General features: G+C 39.8%; 1 protein-coding gene across 3 annotated transcripts in view; it reads left to right on the plus strand.

The window, feature by feature from the left end:
- The window catches only part of LOC127423095 (citron rho-interacting kinase-like), a 138,360-nt gene that overhangs the window by 87,910 nt on the left and 35,169 nt on the right, over positions 1–15,281 (plus strand). For 2 of the 3 annotated variants that reach the window (XM_051667143.1, XM_051667150.1), the window contains exons 30-34: positions 182–289; positions 2,618–2,810; positions 6,488–6,655; positions 10,650–10,673; positions 14,502–14,639. In XM_051667143.1, the coding sequence (XP_051523103.1) occupies positions 182–289; positions 2,618–2,810; positions 6,488–6,655; positions 10,650–10,673; positions 14,502–14,639 (631 nt within the window). The remainder of the gene's footprint in view (positions 1–181; positions 290–2,617; positions 2,811–6,487; positions 6,656–10,649; positions 10,674–14,501; positions 14,640–15,281) is intronic. The other variant, XM_051667159.1, reaches the window with a different exon arrangement.

A 15,281-nucleotide genomic window follows, 5' to 3' on the forward strand; every position in this document is an offset into this window, starting at 1 on the left:
CATCAGCAGAAACATCAAGTTATAATTTTCACATAATAAAAACACACATATTTTGGAATAACGTGCACTGATGACTCATGCATAATAAGACCAGGAATGTGTATTATGGATATTTGAAGTCCGTGATGTAAGAAGACTGATCTCCATTTTCACTCCGTTCATTCGTCTGCTCTCTTGTCAGGCCGTTTACTCTCATGAGAAAGTGAAAATGGAGGGAACCATCTCACAACAGACCAAACTCATCGACTTCCTGCAGGCCAAGATGGACCAACCAACCAAGAAGAAAAAGGTAAAGCCAAGCGTACACTACACGACTTGCAGTCGTCATCCTACGATTCACGGTCCGGTTTTTCGAACACTTCAGGACTGTAGTGTATCAACTACATGACCATTCGTCCCGACTGAGGCCATGTGTACACTGGTATTAAGATACGTTTTGGGTGATCCGCGAGACATCACCGTTACTCCTGGTCGTCTCTTTTGACCACTTGTGTTCGGATTTCTGATTGTGGCACCTGGTGGCCGAGGTTGGTACCGCTTGCTAATTGTTATCTAGCAGGCAAAAACAAATTGTTTTTTCTCATGTTGCCTCTTCAAGAGTCATAGTTTATACTTGAAAACATGTAAACAAACATGAAAGAACGGCTCGCGCCTGTTTTTAGGTGTATTTGCGCTAATTTGCAAAGGAAGAAAATAATAAAACAGCTGAAAATAATAAAGACAGTGGGTAGGGAGATGTCGTCGCAGACATGTCGCTGACTCAAAACATCTAAGGAGACGTGCTATAATCATGTAGTGTCCACTAGGCTTAAGACAGGAATCTCTCAAAACAGATTTTTTTTTTACTCCCCAATTTGGAATGCCCAATTCCCAAAATACAAAATATGCCATCCAGCAAGAAAAGCATGCTAAACAAATAATCAGAATATAAGTTATCGACTGTTAATATACAATGTTATACAACATCGCAAAGGGGAGGATCTTAGCTTTCTAATGACACCTAGATTGAGCTTGTAGTCCACTCAGAGGCCGAGATATTCAGTGAAATAATGAGGGTGGCGCTTGAACTGAAAATTAGACTGAATGTCTATGGACGAACACATCTGTGAGGGATAAAATGTGTTAGAGCGCCACCTACATTTCTGATCTGTATATTGTGATGGAATGTGATGGAGAAAACATTTTTTTCTAGTGCTTTCTGCCACCTAGTGGCTCCACAGTATATGTGAATGTTGCGTTGACAACCTTATTTGTCAAAGACCCACATCTGTAAAAGTATCGTTAATTATTAGCTCATGTTAACTAATGTTAACAAATACAACCGAAAATGTTACCATTTTATCAAATGCTAGAAGTGTTGACAAGACTTTATAAACAAAACCTGTAACACATCTAATGTCTGCGCTAACTTCAGGAAAATAAAGATTTCAAATCTATTCTGCCTGACAAAGAAAACATAATATTAAAATGTAGTTATTGTTTGTTTATCAGATACATGCTTACTCATAATTGATTAAAACAGCACGAACAGAGAACACAACAGAAGATGAAGGAGCTTCAAAGAATTATTCATTCATTTGATTCTGTTTTCTTTAACCGTTCTATTGTAATAATAATACAGCTGCTTCTAGTTTATGCTTCCCGTTTCAAACAATGTCAAACCAGGCAGGTACAAAAATGAGTTACAGAGAGCCAGCAGAATCTATAAATCGACCACTTAAATATACATCAGACTGTCATGATGTACAGATTTAATAAATGAGGTTAAATCGTAGACACTCTGAGGAGAGACTTTAAGCAGCCTGTTTTGACACTGACTACCACCCCTGAAGTCACGAGTTTGAATCCAGGGTGTGCTGAGTGACTCCAGTCAGGTCTCCTAAGCAACCAAATTGGCCCGGTTGCTAGGGAGGGTAGAGTCACATGGGGTAACCTCCTCGTGGTCCCTATAATGTGGTTCTCGCTCTCGGTGGGGCGCGTGGTGAGTTGTGCGTGGATGCCGCGGAGAATAGCGTGAAGCCTCCACACGCGCTACGTCTCCGCGGTAACGCGCTCAACAAGCCACGTGATAAGATGCGCGGATTGACGGTCTCAGACGCGGAGGCAACTGAGATTTGTCCTCCGCCACCCGGATTGAGGTGAGTCACTACGCCACCACGAGGACTTACAGCACATTGGGAATTGGGCATTCCAAAATGGCGAGAAATGTTAAAAAAAAAAAAAAATTGTTCATTGTTCGTTCGTGATATCTAATGTGTATTTTTGAAAGATATTGGAAGTAGATGATATCAGGATTTCTTTTATTATATAATCTTTTCTACTGTACATGTTGATGTTCTGATGTCTGATTTCACTCAAAAAGCTCGTTTTTAAAAAATAAAATAAATAACAGTGGAAAAACTGTGTAGATTTATAATATTGTCCATCATATCAGCTATCGGCAATAACATAAAAATAAGTGGCAACACTAGCAATTTGTTTCACTTGTTTTGGCTATAAACAAGTAAATAAAGTAACAAAATTAACTTATATTAAAAAACATCCATACATCATATTGACCATATTTACAGTACTATTATTTATTGTATTAACAATCTCTTTCCTCTGTCTTTCATAGGGTATATTCGGGCGTCGTCGCGAGGAGGTGGGCGTTACAGCTAACGGGGCAACAGCGATTTCATCTCAGCCCGCCATGCCCATACCGTACAGCGACATGAAAGCGGCTCTGGAGAAAGAGAGAACACGCTGTTCTGAGCTGGAGGAGGCGCTGCAGAAGATGAGGATCGAGCTGCGCACGCTACGAGAAGAAGGTGAAAGCTCTGTTAGCTTGTCCTGTGTCCTCTACGTCTGTTTGTTTGACGCATGCTTCTCCAGTATTGTTGTACTCGGTGGGCTCATTCGCTGCACTGCACCTGTTGACTGTCGCAGTTGAATATCTACTGATTTGTAGATGTTTATTTAGTGTTTGTGAAGCAGCACTGAACTGAAACATCTCACACCGGTTCACACTTTGAACTTTAAATATCTTAAAGGAAAGTTCTGTGTTGTATATTAGTTATGGTCCATTAACTGTGACATCATTTCCATCACCACAGAAAATAATTTAGACTAGTCTCTGTGTTTTTGTTGTTGTTGCATTAATGCACTTACAGTGGAAGTATATGGGCCACGCAATGCAGAGGGAAGAAAAAGTTTGTGAACCCTTTGGAATTAGCTGGTTTTCTGCATTAATTGCTCATAAAATGTGATCTCATCTTCATCAAAGTCACAAGTATAGACAAACACAATGTGCTTAAACTAACAACACACAAACAATTATAATCTTGCATGTCTTTATTGAACACATCATATTAAACATTCACAGTGCTGTGGAAAAAGTAAGTGAACCCTTGGGTTTAATAACTGGTCAATCCTGCTTTGGCAGCAATAACCTCAACCAAGTGTTTCCGGTATCTGCGGATTAAACCTGCACAACGTTCAGAAGGAATTTTGGATCATTCTTCCTTACAGAACTGCTTCGGCTCAGACATATTCTTAGGATGTCTGGTGTCTCTCTTGAGGTCATTCCACAGCATCTCTATTGGGTTAAGGTCTGGGCTCTGACTGGGACACTCCAAAAGGTGGATTTTCTTTTTTTGAAGTCATTCTGTAGTGGATTTACTTCGATGTTTAGGGTCATTGTCCTGCTGCATCACCCAACTTCTACTGAGCTTCAGCTGGCACACAGACACCCTGACATTATCCTGTAGGATATCTTGATAAACTTGGGAATTAATTTTTCCCTCTGATGGCAAGCGGTCCAGGCCCCGAAGCAGCAAAGCAGCCCCAAATCATGATGCTCCCTCCACCGTACTTCACCGTTGGGATGATGTTTTCATGTTGGTATGAGGTGCCCTTTTTATGCCATACATAGTGCTGTGTGTTCTTCCCAAACAATTCAGCCTTACTTTCATCAGTCCACAAAACATTTTCCCAGTAGTGTTGTGGAGTGTCATGGTGGTCTTTGGCAAACTTCAGGCGCACAATAATGTTTTTGTAGGAAAGCAGTGGCTTCCTTCATGATGTCCTGCCATGGACACCATACCTGTTTAATGTTTTCCGTATAGTAGACTCATGAACAGAGATGTTAACCAGTTCCAATGATTCCTTCAAGTCTTTATCAGTCACTCTAGGGTTCTTTTTTACCTCATTGAGCATTCTGCGGTGTGCCCTTTGAGTCATCTTGGCTGGACGGCCACTTCTAGAGAGAGTACCTATAGTACTAAATCAACTCCATTTATAGAAAATTTGTCTAACTGTGGACAGATGAATATCTAAACTCTTCACGATAACTTTAACCCTTTCCAGCTTTATGCAAATCAACCATTCTTTTTTTTTTGATCCCCTTTTCTCCCAATTTGGAATGCCCAATTCCCACTACTTAGTAGGTCCTCGTGGTGGCACGGTTACTCAGCTCAATCTGGGTGATGGAGGACAAGTCTCAGTTGCCACCGCTTCTGAGACCATCAATCCACGCATCTTATCACGTGACTCGTTGTGCATGACACCGCGGAGACTCACAGCATGTGGAGGCTCATGCTACTCTCCGCGATCCACGCACAACTTACCACACGCCCCATTGAGAGAGAGAACCCGTAATCGTGACCACGAGGAAGATACCCCATGTGACTCTACCCTCCCTAGCAACCGGGCCAATTTGGTTGCTTAGGAGACCTGGCTGGAGTCACTCAGCACACCCTGGATTCAAACTCGCGACTCCAGGGGTGATAGTCAGCGCCAATACTCGCTGAGATACCCAGGCCCCTAAATCAGGTCTTCTGAGATCTCTTTTGTGCAAAGCATGAAAGATTATAATTGTTTGTGTGTTGTTAGCTTAAGCACATTGTGTTTGTCTATACTTGTGACTTTGATGAAGATGAGATCACATTTTATGGCCAATTAATGCAGAAAACCAGCTAATTCCAAAGGGTTCACATACTTTTTCTTGTCACTGTATATGCAAATGTTTAACAAAAAAGGTAAAGCTAGAAACTTTAACATGAAATGCACAAGGATACCAGAAAGGCGTGCGATTTACATTTCTGCTTTTAAACCCCCAAGGACTAAAATGTGTAGTCCTCTGTGAAATTTAAGTAATTCTGCTGTCGGTCCAGAATAAAGAGTTTTTATTCAAATTGGATCTTAAACATCTTATATAGGTTTTTTTGTTGTTTTATCAGTTTTTATATTTTAACCTGCCAATGGGTTGTGCCACGAAAGCACATAAATACTAGGGCTGGATGTTGAAACACGTTTGATGGTCCGACTCCTGATTCACAAGCTCTCGATTTTGATTCATATGGGTATATTTCAGTTAAAATTTCCATTTTACTTGCAAATGAAAGAAATTCTCTCTCAGCTAATGCTGTTAATTATACAGGGGACCTTCTAACTTGGTACATTACAAAAATATTAATTTTACTCATTATATTTGATTAGGTTTTCAGCATTTTCGTCAAATTTAAAAAATGAACAAATCCATGTATTCTATCAATAAATATGATATCATATTGCATATATATTTTTTGTGATATATTTATTGTTTACATGCAAGTAGTGTATGATTTGTTGAGCACATACTAAAAACAGGTACTGTCTCTTTAAGAAAACCGGCATTTCTGTAAATGAGTGCATATTAATGAGAGAGGACTCAAATGACATCTTTACCTTATCCGTGCAATGCGTGATTAGAATGTAATGTTTATTTTGTGTTGTTTTTGATCAACAACTGACTGTAAAGAACAGAAATTATTTAATGACGAATGGATTGTGTGGATCTCGTCTTTGGAGACACATTACACGGAGCTTAACCAAACTTTTACTTTCAACACGCAGTGAAAGACTTCTTCACAATTATACTACTCAATCACTGCTGATTGAACTCTCAACATTTAACAGCCAGTGGAGAAGCACAGACATTTTTAGTCACAAAGCGTGAAATTTGGTCGCATATACGAGTGATTTCCTCTCATTGTACTAGAGGGTTGCGCATAAAGTAAAAGATCGTTCTTCAAGGTCGATATCAATATCAAGGTCGTTCTAATGAAGATTGCAATGCATCGGAATATCTATATTTTTACTGTGCTTTAATAAAAAGCACCATAAAAGTCATCCATAATACTCGTGCCTAATATTTCAATTATTCTGAAGCAATACGAAAGTGTTGTGTGAGGAACAGGCCGAAGTTTAAGTGTTAATTCACCTCTTCGCCATTTTAAAACCTGCCATACTCTCGACACTGTTTTTAATTACATAAGCACAGCTATGAGCGCACCTGATACTCATAACACCTCAAGCCGTCAAAAGTATAAACGAGGCTTAAGGAGAAATGGCGGAGGAAAAGTAATCCACCGTTATAGGTAGAGCTTAACACATATTGTATTGTAGATCATTTTTAGACTTTGTTTGACTTGTTTGATTATCATCTCTCTCTGTCTTTCTCTCCTAGCGGCACATTTTAAAGTCCAGGAGCACGTGGCTCCATCTACACCAGCGGCGGCACGTCAGCAGATCCTCATGTCGGCTATTGTGAAATCTCCAGAGCGTCAGCCAAACCCCAGCAGTCTGCTAAACCCATCCAGCTCGTCCCGACGCAAAGATAACTCAACACCGGAGGGTCAGTACTGTACCGCTCGTGTAACACACAACACCAGAAGTCAGTTCCCCTGAAGTTCACACAGGTGTTCTAGCAAAGGAACCACAGGTGGAGTTCAACACATTCACTATAAACACACTTTAAAAACACAGTGGTTTCATTTTCAACTCTAGATCTATTGTTTTATCATTTCAAACCTAACTAACATATTTTTGGTTAATGGTTTGCTCATTCTCACGGAGCCCCTTAGAGGACAGGGCGGGTATTTTTTTTCTGAAATAGTTTTGCGTGCCCTTGCAACAAATTTACCATCGTTTTACAACAGTAACCATATTTTAACCATGATATTTGTAGTGAAAACATAGTGATAATACAGGGAAACAAAAACTATGGTAATAAAAATCATAATTTTGTGGTTGTTATGGTTTTACTATAGTAATATTGTACAATGTAGTAACCATAGTATTTGGTGGAAATCATGGTTTATTATAGTAATATTGTATTAACTATGAAAAGTAAGTTAGGTAACCATGTTCATTTGGCAGAAACCATGGTGGGAACGCAAAACTTAATGCAAGGGAACACAAACTATTGCGAGTGAGTACAAACTATTGCGTGGGAACGCAAAATGTATTACGTGGGAACGCAAACTATTACGAGGAAACACAAAAACGTATTGCAAGGGAACACAAACTATTGTCAGGGAATGCAAAATGAATTGCTAGGGAGCACAAAACTTATTATGTGGGAACGTAAACTATTGTGAGGGAACGGCAGACTTATTACATGGAAATGCAAACTATTGCAAGAGAACAAAGCGTATTGCGAGGGAACGCAAACTATTGTCAGGGAATGCAAAATTAATTGCAAGGGAACGCAATCTATTGCGAGTGAATGCAAAACTTATTACGTGGGAACGCAATCTATTGTGAGGGAACGATAAACTTATTACGTGAGAACGCAAAACATTCTGCAAGGGAACGCAAAACGTATTCAAGGGGAACGCAAACTATTGTGAGGGAATGCAAACTTATTATGTGGGAACACAGACTATTATGTGGGAATGCAAAACTTATTATGTAGGAACGCAATCTATTGCGATGGAACGATAAACTTATTACGTGGGAACGCAAACTATTGCAAGAGAACACAAAGCATATTGCGAGGGAACGCAAACTATTGTCAGCGAATGCAAAATTAATTGCGTGGGAACGCAAAATTTATTACGTGGGAATGCAAAACTTTTTGCAAGGGAATGACAAACTTATTTCGTGGGAATGCAAACTATTGTGAGGGAACGCAAAACTTATTACGTGGGAACGCAAAACTTATTACGTGGGAACGCAAAACTTTTTGTAAGGGAACGCAAAACTTATTCAAGGGGAACACACAATTTATTCAATGGGAATGCAAAACTAATTGCGTGGGCACTCAAACTATTGTGGGGGAATCCAAAACGTATTATGTGGGAACGCAAACTTATTATGTGGGAACGCAAACTGTTGTGAGGGAACGCAAAACTTATTATGTGGGAATGCAAACTTATTACGTGGGAACGCAAACTTATTTCATGGGAACGCAAACTTATTTCATGGGAACGCAAACTTATTACATGGGAACGCAAACTTATACGTGGGAACGCAAAATTATTTCATGGGAACACAAACTTATTATGTGGGAACGCAAACTGTTGTGAGGGAATGCAAAATGTATTATGTGGGAACGCAAACTTATGTGGGAACGCAAACTATTGTGAGGGAACGCAAAACTTATTATGTGGGAACGCAAACTTATACGTGGGAACGCAAACTTATTTCATGGGAACGCAAACTTATTACATAGGAATGCAAACTTATTACATGGGAACGCAAACTTATACGTGGGAACGCAAACTTATTACATGGGAACGCAAACTTATTACATGGGAACGCAAACTTATACGTGGGAACGCAAACTTATTACATGGGAATGCAAACTTATACGTGGGAACGCAAACTTATTACATGGGAACGCAAACTTATACGTGGGAACGCAAACTTATTTCATGGGAACGCAAACTTATTACATAGGAATGCAAACTTATATGTGGGAACACAAACTTATTTCATGGGAACGCAAACTTATTACATGGGAACGCAAACTTATACGTGGGAACGAAAACTTATTACATGGGAACGCAAACTTATTTCATGGGAACGCAAACTTATGTGGGAACGCAAACTGTTGTGAGGGAATGCAAAATGTATTATGTGGGAACGCAAACTTATGTGGGAACGCAAACTATTGTGAGGGAACGCAAAACTTATTACGTGGGAACGCAAACTTATTACATGGGAACGCAAACTTATTACATGGGAACGCAAACTTATGTGGGAACGCAAACTATTGTGAGGGAACGCAAAACTTATTATGTGGGAATGCAAACTTATACGTGGGAACGCAAACTTATTACATGGGAACGCAAGCTTATTTCATGGGAACGCAAGCTTATTTCATGGGAACGCAAACTATTGTGAGGGAATGCAAACTTATTACGTGGGAATGCAAACTTATTTCATGGGAACGCAAACTTATTACATGGGAATGCAAACTTATTACATGGGAACGCAAACTTATTACATGGGAACGCAAACTTATACGTGGGAACGCAAACTTATTATGTGGGAACGCAAAATATTGCAAGGGAACGCAAAATGTATTACGTGGGAACACAAATTTATTATGTGGGACCGCAAATCGTATTATCTGGGAGTGCAAACTTATTACGTGGGAACGCAAACTATTGTGAGGGAACGCAAAACTTTTTGCGAGGAGCAAAACTATTTCAGAAAAATAATTCCCGCCCTGTCCTCTAAGGGGCTCCGTATATTCTCGTTACTGAAATGCGAAAAAATAATATAAATGTTATAGTATTTATACATCATGGTAATATTTGGTGCCTTGAATTAGTGCTAATAAAAAATAAAGCATGGCTTTATAGTAATGAGAAACTATTATGTATCACCACTGAGAATGACAAAAAAACTCTGTAGTAAAATGTCTGGATGCATTAAGGGGAGCGGTCACACTAGGCTTTGAACATGCACATTTTTTCGTATAACGCATCGTACCAGGATATGATGTCACGCGAGAGGACTTCTGGTGGAAGTAAATAATAGATCACAAAAAACAAATACCATTATATTAAAAATGTTAAAATATATTGTCGACTCACTTTCCTGCAACAATAAATCTCGCAGCTTTGAAATATTTATCCTGAGCCAAGAGGTCAGCGTGTGACGTTTCAGTCTCCTATTGGTTGCACATCCTCTTGTCATATGAATTCAAGGTTCAGAGTTCAACAAGCTTGAACTTTAGTACGCAGTATAATACGAAATTTCTTCGCATGAGCTTGCGTTTCCGCTCTGCTGTATTCGTATGCATTTGAGTGAAAGTGAATGGAGCGCAAAGTGTACTGTGACCGCCCCTTAACAGTAATGAGAATGTGCTTGTTATTCATAATATATCTCTTGTTTTTGTCCTTTGAGTTTCAGTCCTTCCATATTTACTTCCCTCAATTCTTTTGATCTATCTCTCTCTTATTTATTATCGGTTCCTCACACTTCTATCTACACTACCAATCAAAAGTTTGGAATTTCTGTTTCTCTTGATCTTCAAAACCTTTTGAACGAAAGACTAATGCTGTAATGCTTCAATAAATACAATTAATTGTGCCTACATATGAATTTCTTCAGTGAAACAGCTCAAAACTGTTTAAAAAGCATCTCAAGTTGAAGCACCATGAACATAATCTACACAAACAGCAACCTCAAATACAAGAGAGCTTTCATTTGTGTAACTTTTTTGTCACTCGATACATAATTTCTATACTTCAGTTTATTTCATAGTTTTGATGACTTTACTATTGTTGTAAAATGTGGCAAATATGTGTCCAAATGGTTGTCTGGTAGTGTCTGTCCTCTTTCTCTCACTGTCTTCTGCTCAGTGAAGTGTTGTTTCTCTTCTACTCTTTCAGAGAAGAGGAGGGTCACGTTTGAAAGTAAGTCTGTCTCTATCTCTGTATCTCTCTCTCTTCAGCTCTCTCTCTCTCTCAGATGAGTTATATTGCTCTTAGGTTTATACACTGAGGTCAAACATACCACACATCTAATTTTTAAGTGATCAGTCTTACGATTTTCACTTGTTGATGATAAAACGAATGGAAAAATCCCATTGAAGGGGGGACCCGAGACCACAATATCACTGTGACCCCGTTTACACCTGGTACTAACCTCGTGCGACCGAGCATGTGTCCCTAATAAACATGCATATATATATATATATATATATATATATATATATATATATATATATATATATATATATATATATATATATATTTAGAGCAAATAGTGTTCATAAAAAAATGATTCCCACATATGTAGATAGCGGGACTAAGCTGAGAAATTTTAAATAATACCAAGCTATAGGGGCCTGGGTATCTCAGTGAGTACTGACGCTGACTACCACCCCTGGAGTCGTGAGTTTGAATCCAGGGCGTGCTGAGTGACTCCAGCCAGGTCTCCTAAGCAACCCAATTGGCTCGGTTGCTAAGGGGGGTAGAATCACATGGGGTAACCTCCTCGTGGTCGCTATAATGTGGTTCTCGCTCTCGGTGGGGCGCGTGGGGTGTTGTGCGTGGATGCCGCGGAGAATAGCGTGAAGCCTCCACATGCGCTACGTCTCCGCGGTAACGCACTCAACAAGCCACGTGATGAGCGGATTGACGGTCTCAGACGCGGAGGCAACTGAGATTCGTCCTCCACCACCCGGATTGAGGCGAGTCACTACGCCACCACGAGGACTTAGAGCGCATTGGGAATTGGGCATTCCAAATTGGGAGAAAAAATGAATAAATAATACCAAGCTATAGAAAGTCAGATTTTTTTTTTTTCATCAGATTGTTTATGATGTTTCCAGGAATGTTGGTTGTTCATGTTTTTGAGATGATACAGACATAACAGCCGATATGAAATATCGGGGTCGCACAAGGTTAAGATGCATGCTTCGGATGATCCGATTACAAGTGGTCAGTGCTAAATACAGCTGTAAATGGGGTCCAAAATGTTTTGTGAGTGGATCACTAAAACCCCATATGGAGGTAGTCAAAAACTCATGACTACATCTCATTTGAGGTGTGAAATGCTAATCCACCCTGATGCGTCAGGGACAGCAACGAAGCACCGACTCTCACCTGTCAATCAACCGCTGTGCTAAAACAAGGGTTTTAAACTGTGCCGGTTACATGTGGCTCTAAAAGGAAATAACTGATTGGAAATTTTGCATATGCATAAGCTAATGCATATGCAAGCACAAGAAGTTTTCAGAACTACTTCAGTGTGTCTGATATCAACATGCTGTGTCACAGATTAGAAGCGCACACATCTGAAGCTCAGTTAATACACGTAATCCACTAAAACAACAGATAGTTTTCCTCGAAAGCTTGACCTTAGATTAAATTTCAGTATCATGTGGGAGATACAGTGCACTCGTTTTTCTCACACTTTTGGTGTTTTTTTTACTTTTTTTAGCTCTTTATTATTATGCAGTAACACACTGACATAGTGATTGATGTATGTTGTCGTGAAATCAGAGACCCTACCTTTGAAATCTGAACATAAGTGCTCACAAGAAACGCTTTTGAGTGTCCAGGTGTAAACAGATGTGATCGGATCACCCAAAACACATCCTATAACAAGGTGTAAACGGGGTCAGAGACTTGTGGGTGAGCTCTTGTAACTTGAGCCAATGAGCAACCACCTAGCAACACCCAAAGCGTTGTGGTGGCATGTTTTACACAGGCAAATGCCACTCTCATTTTTTCAGAATCTGTAAAATTCTAGCTAGTTTTGACTAAATGTTGTTGAAATAAAAGGTCTATTTTTTTTAACTAATATTTCATTCTAATTTAGTAATGCTACCAATTAGAGCGTACTGCAGTTCTTAGCTTACTTTGACCCATTTGATCATTTTGCTATATAAAATGTAATCTATTCCACTGAACATTTGTGTAGATTTTGAGCAGGGCTTTTCATATGGGCCAAAACCTTTTCGCAATAAATGTATATATACATTTACATGATGCAGTTCAGCACCCCAGTCTGTCCAGATACCCATAGAAAACAGTGCATTCAGAAAGTATTCAGACCCCTTCATTTTTTTCATACTTTTTGTTGCAGCCTTATGCTAAAATGCTTTAAAAAATATTTCACATCAATCTACACTCCATACCCCAAACTGAAATATCACATTGATATAAATATTCAGACCCTTAACTCAGTACTTAGTTGAAGTACCTTTGGCAGCGATTACAGCCTCAAGTCTTTTTGGGTATGATGCCACAAGCTTTGCTCACCTGGATTTGCCATTCTTCTCTGCAGATCCTCTCAAGCTCTGTCAGGTTGGATGGGGACCGTCGGTGGACAGCCATTTTCAGGTCTCTCCAGAGATGTTCGATTGGGTTGAAGTCCGGTCTCTGGCTGGGCCACTCTTGCGTTCTCTTGGCTGTGTGCTTAGGGTCATTGTCCTGTTGGAAGGTGAACCTTCGGCCCAGTCTGAGATCCTGAGTGCTCTGGACCATGTTTTCATTAAGGATATCTCTATATTTTGCTGCGTTCAGCTTTCCTTCAACCCTGACCAGTCCCCCAGTCCCTGCCGCTGAAAAACACCCCCACAGCATGATGCTACCACCACCATGCTTCACCGTTGGGATGATATTGCGCAGGCGATGAGCGATGCCTGGTTTCCTCCAGACATGATGCTTGGAATTGAGGCCAAACAGTTCAATCTTCATTTTATCGGACCAGAGAATCTTGTTTCTCACAGTCTGTGAGTCCTTTAGGTGCTTTTTTTTATGTATCTTGCACTGAGGAGAGGCTTCCGTCTGGCCACTCTGTCATAAAGCCCAGATCGGTGGAGTGTTGCAGTGATGGTTGTCCTTCTGCAAGTTTCTCCCATCTCCACACATGATCTCTGGAGCTCAACCAGAGTGACCATCAGTTTCTTGGTCTCCTCTTTTACCAAGGCCCTTCTCCCCCCCGATTGCTCAGTTTGGCCAGGCAGCCAGCTCTAGGACGAGTCCTGGTTGTTCCAAACTTATTCCCTTTAAGGATTATGGAGGCCGCTGTGCTCTTGGAAACCTTCAATGCAGCTGAAATATTTTGGTAGCCTTCCCCAGATCTGTGCCTTTGAGGTCTGCAGGCAGTTCGTTTGACCTCATGGCTTGGTTTTTGCTCTGATATGCATTTTCAGCTGTAAACCTTGTATGGACAGGTCTGTGCCTTTCCAAATGCTTTCCAATCAATTGAATTTGTCACAGGTGGACTAAAAAAAATTAAGGGTTCTGAATACTTTCTGAATGCACTGTAAATGTATATCCAGTCAGGTGTCTTCAGTCCGTTGCGCTCTATCTTTCAATCTTTCCCTCTGTTTTGGTTTGTTGAAAGAGTATCTGAATGATTCTGAAGCATGCTGTGTTACAGCACTGGCTTTCATTAAAGGTGAAATGATCGCTCTTATATTTTGCTGTTTGCCATTTTTCTGTTTTTCTGTCTGACAGCACTCTGCATGTGAGAATGTATTACTAAACTTGCTTGTTTGATAATGTAATGGACTTCCACATGCTACTGTAGATGGACATGTAAATGTGTCTCTGCTCATCATGAAGGTTTTGTTGAGAGATTTTATTCTCGTATAAATGCTGCTCTGCTGCTGTTGTCAGATGATTATATTTTAAGATGGTCATTTCTACATCCTCTTGTGAGATTACATCAAATGTACTTTATTCACTTATACTGAATTCTGTCTTTGTCTTTCTCTCTCTCTGTAGAGTACGGGCGTCGTGTGAAGGAGAGGATGCATCATAATATTCCTCATCGTTTCACCGTCGGTTTGAATATGAGAGCAGCAAAGTGTGCCGTCTGTCTGGACACTGTACACTTCGGCCGTCAAGCTGCAACTTGCCTTGGTACACACACACACACACACACACACACACACATAACATACTAGGGTTGGGAACCGAGAACCGGTTTTATTCGAAAGAAGTTCCTTTTTTTTATTATTATTCCAGAACCGTATAATTTTTAAGACTTTCAGTTCCGTTAACGGTACTTGAACGTGCAATTTTTCCGCCAATGTGAATGGAAAAACCAGAATTTTTAAAGATTGCATCTATATCAGTTGAGTGACATATTCAAAGTCATAGTGTGAATATATAACCTAATATTTCTAAATAGCAGGATTTTTAAAAAATAGAGCCATGTCATAATTATTCAACCCCTATTGCATGTAGCTGTTTCTTAAATAAGGCTATATGAGTAATTGTTTTAAAACAATATTAAGTCATCACTCTTCAATGGCACTTATTTAAGTTTTAAAATGATGCAAAATATAAAAAAAAAAATGCAATTAAAACTAAGCTGTCACAAAAGCTAACAGAGGAGATTATTTCATTACACATGACAAGACCATGACTAAAAGTACATTTCCAAGGCACTTCAATTTCCAATAGACAAAGCTGGCGGCACCATTCATACATTTTTTTAAATATGGTACAACAGCAACTTTCTTGGGTGTGGAAGAAAGCAAAACTTCACCAAGGGAAATG

This window comes from Myxocyprinus asiaticus, chromosome 3 (assembly GCF_019703515.2).
Source record: "Myxocyprinus asiaticus isolate MX2 ecotype Aquarium Trade chromosome 3, UBuf_Myxa_2, whole genome shotgun sequence".
Classification (NCBI taxonomy): Eukaryota; Metazoa; Chordata; class Actinopteri; order Cypriniformes; family Catostomidae; genus Myxocyprinus; species Myxocyprinus asiaticus.